The sequence below is a fragment of the Ochotona curzoniae genome, unplaced genomic scaffold, assembly GCF_017591425.1.
Source record: "Ochotona curzoniae isolate NIBS_2020 unplaced genomic scaffold, NIBS_Ocur_1.0 scaffold_3835, whole genome shotgun sequence".
Taxonomy (NCBI): domain Eukaryota; kingdom Metazoa; phylum Chordata; class Mammalia; order Lagomorpha; family Ochotonidae; genus Ochotona; species Ochotona curzoniae.
In genome coordinates, this window is record NW_024467114.1 from 14,383,335 (window position 1) to 14,393,961 (window position 10,627).

Consider the following 10,627-nt stretch of genomic DNA (forward strand, 5'->3'; position numbering starts at 1 on the left):
GTCAGCTCATGAAAGCTCTTCTCTTACGAATAAGATCATTCTCTTGAGAATGCCCTTCTACTACAGGATGACCAAGATGTGGATCCCACATCACATGCTAACCTCTTGCTCTTGGACTTCTCAGCTTTCAGAATCAAGAGCTAGTAAATCTTTGTTCAGGGCTGGCATGATAGCTCAAATGGCTAATCCTCCACCTACAAGCACTGGCATTCAGATGGATATGACTGTGTCCCAGTTGTTTCACATCCCATTTGGCTTCATGCTTATGGCCTGGAATGGCAGTGGAGGATGGCCCAAGGCCTCGAGACCCTGCACCTGTATGGTGGACCCAGAAGCTCCTGGCTTCAATTAGCTCAACTCTGGCCCTGCAGCCATTTGGGGAATGAACCAGTGGATGGAAGATCCTTCTGTAAATCTGCCTATCCAATTAAAAAAAAAATCTTAAAATAAATGTACCTCTGTTCACTGTCAATGACCCAGTCAACAGAATCCTTACAACATCACAAAACAGACCAAGGACAAAGTAGGTAACACTGAAATACTGCGTGTGGGGTGAGGAAAAAAAGTTAATGAAGATTGAGGTTTTTGGCCTGAACCACTACTAGAAAAAATATTTTCACTAACAGTTATGATTAGAGATTCTAAGAAAAATGGGGATGTTCAAAATTGCAATGTTCAGGATGTGGTGATAAAAATGCCTATTACAACATACTCAGTGGAGAAGTCCTGCTCCCAAATGAAGCTATATAGGATATGTTAGTGTCCTGTGAAACTAAAAACATCTACCAGTATAATCAAGTAACTGGATCTACATTCAAGAGTTTTGAGTCCAAGAACTATCATTTGACTGGTAGATGATTTTAAGTAATTCAATCCAAGTTGATTTCCTCAACAGTATAACCTACAACTGTCCCACCCAGGTTCCCAAATTTCGATGACTTAGTATATAAATCTTGCATGGCCACAACAGAAATGCTCTGTTGAGTCACGTGACTTGGCCAAAAGGTATGAGTTACGGCACAAGCAGTATCAAAGATTTATTTACTGGAAAAGCAGATTTACAGAAATGGAGACAAAGATTTTCTGTCCATTGGTTCACTCCTCAAGTGGCCATAGTGGTCAGAGCTGAGCTGATCAGAAGCCAAGAGCTTCTTCCAGGTCTCCCAAGAAGGTGCAGGGTCCCATGGCTTTAGGCTGTCCTCAACTGCTTTCCAGGCCACAAGCAGAGCTGGATTTCCAGGCAAGACACTGGCAGTTGCAAGAACATTTAGCCACTAGGCTATTGTGCCGGATTCAAATAGGCAATATCTAGTCTAATTTCAATTCCATTACCCACTAAGTTTACTGCCCCACATTTTCTCTATCTTAAAACAGCACCCAATGTACTTCCTATCTCTAAAAATCTGCCGAGACTCAAGAGGCAGAAAATCTCAATTTTTTTGACCTCTAGTACTACATTCATCAGTGATGGACTTAGATTCCAATCATAATCCAAGTACTAAAGCAATTAGTATACCATGAAACTTTAGAAAAGAGAATGTTTAAGTGAAAAATATTTCCAACAACTGCACACTTTGGCATCTACCAGTAACAGAAATCTAATGGTTTCCATTTTGTCAGTGTGAGGCTTGAACATTCTACTCAACCTTTGTATAGTTTTTACTTCCACTTGCATAGTATGTTGTAGCTCAATTACCAGTGGCCTATAAACAGAATTAAAGCTTTCTTTAGGCAGCTTGCAGTTGTATATTTTCAAATTAAACAAAAACATAGAAATTTTAAAAATTCTGTTTCCTATCCTCCAGGTAGAGTGGGAAGCATATTTTCAGCATTAAATAAAGACACACTTCAAGTTTCACATATTTATTATTCAGTGTAATAAGCTCCAATAAATCAACATGATTGCATGCATTTAGAGGAGTAATATTTCCTGGTTAAGTGGAAAATTGTGCGGATTGGCTTCTGGAAGACCTTCACTCTAAGCAGCTTTACAGTGACACATTTCACTTAGAAGTCTGGACCTTCTTTCTTCAGTTTGCTGTAATCCGTATTCACTGAGAAGAACTTGGAAAAGGAATAAGATATTTTAGGTACTCTAACAAGTACAGACAAGAAGTTTTTAAATTCTTTTTATTCAGTTACCTATAGAAACAGTTACAGACAATATGAAAATATTTAACAATGTAAAAATCATTTACAGGCAGATAAACCCACAATGCTAGTCTTTTGATGACAGTTTTGATAACATAAAAATATTCAACCCAGCACAGAAGAATATTATTAGCATACTTCATTAGTTAAAACCTATTTAAAATTCTTCCAATTGAAAGTGAACTAAGATTTTCTACTGAATATGCAATTTCAGTAAGTTTTTACTTCATCTCCACTAAGTACCTTGCAGAATCTCCAACAGAATAGAATATGGAGAAAGACCACTCTTCCTTGGTTAGTAAAGTGCTGTAATTCTGAGGGAGAGATCTTAAAGAGACTCCAGCAACACTACTACATGGGTAATGTTTTGGTTTGTATTACATAACTACAGACACCAACTGGCTTAATGCAATGGCTTTTCTATTTTTCTGCACTTCTGAAGTTTTAAAATTCCATCAAATTTCCTCTGTCAATTAATTTTAGAAACAAATATTACTGTGAGAGGTCAGGAAAAAAAAAAAAAAAAACAACTCTGCCTCTAACTCAAAAAACTTATTTTAAAAATAATTTGAAACTGGTCCAGATCCAGAGTTTCTACTGAGAAGATGATGCTTTATACACAAACCCAAAAAAGGTTATAATCTTGAGTTATTCATGCTCAGGCCAAAGCTCTGCTGCAACATTCCAAAATGTTCTCTCCAATATAACCTACATGAACATTTGTGGCAGTTTTAAGCAAAAAATATCCACTAATCCACTCTTTCTTCTTTCTATTTCCTTAAACATAAACTAACTTATTTTTAGTTGAAAAAAAAAAAGTAACTTATTTCATTGAAGAGAAAAATTTCCAGGCTGTCAACAGCAGGTAAACCTTGAGGTGTGCATACACATATTTTAAGGACAAAAAATTATTAATAAACCATAAAGTACTACTCTGTTGTTTCTGATGGTGTTTTCTGAGGAAGCAATTAACCTAAACAAATGAGACTAAAAACTAAAAAAGAAACCAATTGTGCTACTCTCTAACCTGCTAATAAAACATCAGAGTTTTACTACACAATCTACAAAAATAAATTAAGAAAATAAACATGATTTGGATTTTAATAAATACATATTCTAGGTTATATAGTGTATTTGTTTGCCACTTTTCCAGATCCAAAATTCCCTCATGAAATAATTTCCAAATCTGCTTTTATTTTTAACTTGTATCACTATTCTTTTTCTCAATTTAACTGTGAGGATCTTGGGAATGAGAACAAGAAGAAAAACTGTAACACATTCTGATCTTGGCTTTACAGCACATAATTCAGTAAATTGTTGCTGGGCTTAAATGTTAAAAGGCAAGTTTAGCTCTCTTTACGTCTGTAGCTAGCCTTTGTAAAAATAAAGCATACCAGCAAATAACCCCTGCTATGGATTGAATGATTACGTCTTCCTGAAATTTTATGTTGAAATCCTAATTCCAAATGTGATGAAGGTATTTGGAAAGTGGGCCCTGAGAAGAAATGAGGTCAGAAATGAGGTGGAATGCACATGATTGGATCAGTGTCTTTATGACAGGAAGCCTGAGACAGCTTCCATCCCCTCTCCACCTGTGAAGACTGACCAGGAGAGGATCCCTGCAACAGAATTAGCTGAGTCCTCCATAGGCTGGATTCCTTGCCTGATACTAGATGGCAGGACTGTCACCCTAAGTCTCACAGCTAGCACACACATGAGGTTTTAATTAGAGCAATAACAAAACATCTCCAATTGGCATGACCTAACACTGACTTGTGCAGCATATTTCTGGATACTATCTACTGCTTCATTACCTGAACTGCTTCATAAACGTTCTGACCTGCACATATCCAGCAAGACAAAAGTTTTCTTTTTCAGTTTCAATGTTTTCTTGGATGTAGAATCAATTACGTTTTCTGGAACAGGTTTAATTTAAACATCTCCATAAAATAGATCAAGGTGCCTGTTTATCACTTTTGGAGGTAAAACGTCAAGAGGGATCGAATGGCTTATTTAAGCTTCACCAGTGCCATTGTATTTGCTTCTTACAGGGTGTTGTGTTTAGGGATTACCATTATAATCTGCTCAAGTAGAAATCTTGGACTTAAAAGGTGATCTAAAAATGCACTGTGAACAGAAACGAGATCATTCACTTCATGTATCTGTTAAGGGGTTGGGGACACAAACTCGTCAGGACATTTATCAAGAGTGCTAAAGTAAACTGCCAGTTACTCTGCTTTAATGGAAGAGTTGGATGTGGTTGCAAATGTACCAGGAAGTAGCAAATTACACACTTTAGACAGGGGAAATGATATAAGAATTAAACTTAAATAGAGTGAAAACTGTGACTGTGAGGATTTGCATGCAAATGTTAACACATAAGGAAAAATTTGTTTGGGGACTCAGTAAACAAACTTAATGAATACTTCCATAGAACACTCGGGTAGAGATGGTTATAGGCTATTTAGGGACTCATGGTACAATTTAAGTTTCAACTAATTTTCATTTTTCCTTACTAATCTTCACCTAAAATAAGTCAATCATACCAAATCAATGCATCTACTTGTAACTGAAGTTCACAGAGTACCAGCCTATTGTGGCACCTCGTTAGAACTGCCAATCTGCAGGTTCCACAAGAGATCAACTGACTGAGAAGAAAGAACTAAACAATCTGCCTTTCGAAAAGCTTTATAGAATCATTTCTTGGTCTTCTGGCTAAGATCAAGCACAAATAGCTTTGTAAACAATAAAATCCGCACTGGCCCATTTGGAAACTAAGGAAATGCTAAATCATATCTACTATATTTTTCATTTCAATCTTAGCCAAAATAGTTTGACACATTACCCTACTTTCATATCCAAATTCTAAGGACTGGAAATGAAATCCCTAGGAAAAACTTTTTTATAAAAACAAGAAAACATTTTAATTTCACACAACAATCTAGCAAATCTTCAAAGTTAATTACAATGGAATTTTACTTATATATTCAATTCAAGAGAAAATACCCATGAACAGAATTTTACAAGGTATTTCCAGCAATCCTGCAACAACAGCTTACCTTGTACTGATCATTGGGACCCAGTTTGTTCCAGGGTTCTGGGTTGTTCTTTCTGTCCCAACTGGAAGCAATGAAACATTATAATTGTTACAGTGATGATTCTATTTAAAATACAGTTTTGTGCTTAGAAAGCTAATATTCTTATTAGCTTTGAATATTAGCTTTCTAATAGACCATTCTAATTTTCTACTAACAGATCATTCTTATTTTCTACTAAAAAGAGTGTATTGCTATTTTCATCACAATCACCAGAGTTCTGTAATAGGCAACCCCATGCAGTCAACTAAAAAATGGTAAAACAGTCTCATGCGGACAGGTGTCCTTGTCCACATTCTTAGCAAAGCAAACTCTACAACTTAAAGATATATATTTCATCATTGAAGTAGTACATTGAAAAGTTGAACCAACCTTCATCTACTTCCAATTACCAAAAGAAGCACTACCCAACAAAAACACATTATATAATATACCATTATATCGATCCTCAAGACATTTTTAGATGTACTATTTATAATTCTACTTTACCAACAGGAACATGAAGCTAGAATTAAGTAAGGGCATAAACCAGGAAATGTAAATGACAACAGAACAGGGATATGAACTTACATGGATACAGAACTTGGACTCTATTACTGCCTGCCTAGAGAGACTGTGGCTCCCACACCAGCGTGATAAGCCATCAGTCTTGACCATTTTTACTTACCTGACATCTGGATTGAACAAAGCCAGACGCATGACATACAGCGCAGCTCCAGTCCCTCCTGCTCCAATAAATACGAAGAGCGGGATCAACTGAAACCAAGCACAGCACACACAACAATGAACAGCCAGCTTCACAAGCCTGGGCACTGACTGCCAAGAGGGGCCTGTGGTCTTCACGCCTCCAAAGGTCGGTCAAATTTTCACCACCTCTGCATTATGCACAAGTCATTCTCGTTCAATTCCGTGTGCCCTTGATTTTGAGGCTTGCAAAAGCAGGTCTTTCTAATGCAAATCTTACAGCGTGCCTCAGAACACATGGAGGGAAAGCAGCATCTCTGTGAAATAAGGAGTCTGCATAAACACAGGTGGGTCTACAACTAATCTCAGCCCTAAACATAATCTATGAAACTGTACTGCTACCAATTCTGAGTATGTAGGGAACTGGGCCTAACATTAAAGGCTGCATGATTTAACTACAGATTCTCAGGGGGCTGCTGGGAAAGGTAGCATTAAATGCCGTGCCACCCAGTCCCCAAAACGTCAAGGTATCCAGACACGGGGGAGATGCCCACATCGTGGCTTCCTCCTAGCTGCCACAGCCCCGCAGGTGCAACGCAGCGAGGACAACCTCTTCAAAAGGCGACCTGACAGGGAACTTGACCTTAGCTAGTCCACACAGCGCACGCCGACCCCTTCAAAGACAGAGGCTTCCAGACTGTTCCCACACTGAGCCACACGCTGCACTTCCTGACCGGGGTCCTTCACCGTCGGCCCGGACGCCCGCACCCACAAGGCAGGACGTAGGTCACAGCCCACAGGCCAGGACGGCACCTCAAGTGAGGCAGGGTCCGGCCCTGAGGTGGACCGCAGGACCGACGACCCTCCCAGGGCACTGAGGCGCCCACCCCGCGTCACACACCCAACACGCTGGGGAAAGGTCGCGAACTTACGCTGGGGTGCTTCTTGGCCTGGCCGAGAATCTGGCGCAGCATCTTGACAGCAGGAGCCTCGGGTCAGAGCGGAAAGGCCCGGGACTTCGTAGTCTCCACGGGGAGATAACACGGACGTCCAAAGTCACTCAGCACCTCCTACCTGAAGGACCCCTGGCGCTGAGGGGCAGCCTGCGGCGGCAAGGCCCCGGATGCGGCTGTCCGCGCCAGTGCCTGCTTGCACACAGCAACCCGCAGGTCCCTTCTAACCTGGCCAGACCAACATCCTTCCCCTCCACAGCGAAATACCCTTTAGGTCTGCTCTCCGTAGAGAGTGCACGCATCATTTTAGGCGTTGGCCCTAGGACCCTTGCGCCGACCAGACAGGCACTTTCGCGAGAGGCCAAGTGTGGGGGCGCGGACGGCAGGGCGGACCCCACGCCCGGCGCCTGAGGGCCGAGGGCGCGCGCGGAGGCGCTGGGGGCGCGCGTCGCCTGGCCCGGGCGGCCGCTCAGGGAGCCCAGGCGCCTGGCCGGCCGCTGCAGGGCGCCGCGCGCCGGGAGGGCAGGTCGGGTCTCTGGACACCAAGGTCAGCGGCTGCGGTTTGGGAAGACTGCAGCTGCTTCCTGTCCGAGACGGTCGCTCACAGGATCACAAGTTAAAAGCTAGTCACTGAGACTTGGGGACGACAGCAATCCTGTCACAATGTCCTGCAAACCCCGCAGGTCTTGTCGCCTGGTGGCAGGTTCTGCGCCCTCTCCGCAGTCCCCTAATTTCGCTGTTAGAGTAAATTTTAGATGATCCTGTTCCTGCCCGTAGTATTTTCCGCTGCCCTAGTGAAGACTTTGCTAAGTAGGATTGGTACTTGGCGTTAGATTATGTTGTATTACCGCCTCTCCCTGGAAAAAGAGGTCGACGCCTATCTATGTCATTAAGTCCCACATATGATCCCGCTCCCTACTTATAGTCTGGGAAAGCAGCAGAAGTTGGCCCAGGTCCTTGGGACCCCCGCATCCCTGTGGGAAACCCCGAGGAAGCTTCCAGCTTAGAATGGGAGTAAACCTGCAGATGGATGATCTCTGTAAAATCTGATTGGCCTTTCCAATAAAACTACATCCCCATCTAGAAAGAAAGACTTAAGTTGGGAGCGAACATTTCACTTAGTACTTAATAGGACCGCATCCCACATTCACATTGCTATGCCTGGCTCCCAGCTCTGGATATTATGACTACTGGGAGAGTGAGCATGGAGGATCAAAACCTAGCAGCTAAAGCCCTCGCCTTGAACACACCACGATCCCATATGGACACCGCTTCTAATCCCCGCAGACCTACTTCCCATCCAGCTCCCTGCTTGTGACCTGGGAAAGCAGTCCAGGATGGCCCAAAGCTTTGGGACCCTGCACCCATGTGTGAGACCTGGAAGAGCTCCTGGCTCCTGGCTTCTGATTGGCTCAGCTCCAGCCATTGTGGTCGCTTGGGGGAGTGAACCATCGAATGGAAGATCTTTCTCTCTGTTTCTCCTCTTCTCTGTGTATCTGTCTTTCCAAAATAAATAAATAAATCTTTTTTTTAAAAAAGGTGAAGCTTGATAAGAAAGTTTGGTTTATTAGCAAATGACATGTGAGCCACAACATGGGTCACGTGTAAGCGCGAGCGTTGAGAGCCAACACATTTCCTTCAGCCTCAAAGGCTGTAATGTTCTAGATAGGGGCTGTGTATTATCTTCGGAGACAGGTTGAGAACTCAGTGCAAAACCAGCGCTGACTTGCAGTGCATGGGCTAGTACTGGCAGTGAGAAATACACCCTCGTGGTTGCCAGAAAGTAAGTTTTAGAGCAGTCATTTGTAATTATACAACATAGCCCAGCCTTCTCTAATAAATCTGGCACTGAACATGTAGTGACATGTAAGAACAATCCTAAAACATGTGCAGATTCAGGTCCATTCAGTAAGTCACAAGATAACCATTGCTTGAGATCCCACATGTTTCAATGTATATAATGCAGTGCTAGAATATTTGGTCATGTATCTTAGTGGAAGACAATGTCCCTGATGAAATCAGAGTTCTGAATGAAGTAACAGTAAAGAAAATTACAACATGTCAATAATTATCTACAGTTGACACCATTGTACAATAAAGACATGACGTGGTAATTACAGGAAAGAAACTACTCCAACATTGAGGGACCTGTAATGACCCATTATCACCACCAATGGTCAATTAAAATATGGTAGTGACTCAATCATGAATGTGACCATCACACCTTAGTTATAGCCATTTCAACAGAATGAGGTATATTCTAGTCTCTGAGTATGGAAAAATTTTTATTTACTTATTTGTTTGTTTATTTGTTTTTATTGAACAGGCAGGTTTGCAGGGAGAAGGTGTGACCTCCCATTTGCTGGTTCACTCCCTCACTGGCCACAATGGCCAGAGCTGAGCCAATCTGAAACCAGCAGCCAGTGGGGAACCTTAGGATCAAAATCCCATCCGTTTGTTCATGGCTCATTGCTGCTAAGAAACTGTGTGAGCTTGCAGGCCAATGGCCTACGTGACCTTTAGCAACAGTGGGCTCCAATGCTCATGAATCAAGGAGCCTCTGTCTGGTTATCTCACAGGTGGCTCTAAGTCATTAAGTGGGTCTTTACCTTAATTGCTGGACCTGAGAAGAGTCAAGCATGGGCTATCCAGCTGAGATAGGTAGGGTATGTGTGGTATTTCCCCCTCTCCTTGCAGGCTATTGTGAATTGCCTCTTATCAAGCTTGTGGTCTGCCCCTATAAAAACCCTGTGAATGTGCTATTCGGGGCTGCACTCTGGTAATCGGTGTTGGTCCAGTCTGGCCGGTCTGCCAGCTGCCTGCGCTCAACCAAGAACCCAAGCTCGGACATGCCGAGTTTGAATAAACCGTCTTTGTACATTGCATTGACTTCAGACTCCTGATGATTTCTGGGGATCTCAAAATCTGGGAATAACACCAGGTGCCTCCTCTGAGTCTTTAACATGGGTGCACAGGCTCAAGGCTCTGAGCCATCTTGTGCTGCTTTCGCAGACCACAAGTAGGGAGCTGGGTTAGAAGTGGAGCAGCGAACCCGAAGCAGCATGCATATGGGATCCTGACACTTGCAAAGGAAGGATTAACTAACAGAACCATCACACGGGCCCCAGGTTTACTGAAATGTGAATAAATGAAAAAGAAACAATCACCAAAAAATCATGTAACTTCAGTAAATCCTTTCAACCGAGTGGATTGCACTCCTGTACTAATTGATGGGTATTAGCTATTTTGGCCACAAAACCAAGATGCTAGGCACAAGGAGCGAGCCACAGGATAAGTCTTTCTTCTGGTGAGAGGAGCAGCCATGAGCAGAGAGAAAGCCGAGGCACAGAGTGCACGAAAGGGGAAGAGAGAGAAAGGACAAGGGAGATGGGAGAACAGAGAGCGCGTGCAGACAGACGAAGGGAAGGTAACTTTACAGTATGGAGGTGGGTACTGGGATGAACGGCAGGGTTGGCAGATGCGGCTGTAACTGGACCCAGGATAAGAGCCGTGCTGGGGTGATGAATACAGCCCTGGTACAGCGTCATGAAATACAACGGATTGGCGGAGAATGCAATGTAAATCTAAAGGGCGCGCAGCTTGCACATGTCGGGCCTTAAGATCAGATCTAGGGAAAGCAGGTGTTTAAGGTGGCAGGGGGCTATCAGTCTTCAGGGCCACTGTTTGAGTTGCTGCTTACAAGGGGAGTTCAAAAATTTCATGGAAATGGAATTCAGAGATAGA

At 42.7% G+C, this 10,627-nt stretch overlaps 1 protein-coding gene across 1 annotated transcript; it reads right to left on the reverse strand.

Annotated features, from left to right (window-relative positions):
* Window positions 1-1,847: 1,847 nt before the first annotated feature.
* On the reverse strand, window positions 1,848-7,036 carry NDUFA4 (NDUFA4 mitochondrial complex associated). Its single transcript, XM_040964946.1, has 4 exons — window positions 6,863-7,036; window positions 5,914-6,002; window positions 5,211-5,271; window positions 1,848-2,064 (listed from the first exon to the last, which is right to left on the reverse strand). The coding sequence occupies exons 1-4, from the start codon at window positions 6,902-6,904 to the stop codon at window positions 2,008-2,010; spliced, it is 249 nt and encodes an 82-aa protein (XP_040820880.1). The 5' UTR covers window positions 6,905-7,036; the 3' UTR covers window positions 1,848-2,007.
* Between the last annotated feature and the right edge of the window lie 3,591 nt (window positions 7,037-10,627).

Excerpts from the sequence above, each read along its gene's own strand:
- NDUFA4 (XM_040964946.1), bottom strand. The coding sequence starts at position 6,904 with ATGCTGCGCCAGATTCTCGGCCAGGCCAAGAAGCACCCCAGC. Across the intron at positions 6,003-6,862 it reads AGGCCAAGAAGCACCCCAGC|TTGATCCCGCTCTTCGTATT; the intron begins GTAAGTTCGCGA and ends GCTTGGTTTCAG. Across the intron at positions 5,272-5,913 it reads TTGTTCAATCCAGATGTCAG|TTGGGACAGAAAGAACAACC; the intron begins GTAAGTAAAAAT and ends CATTGCTTCCAG.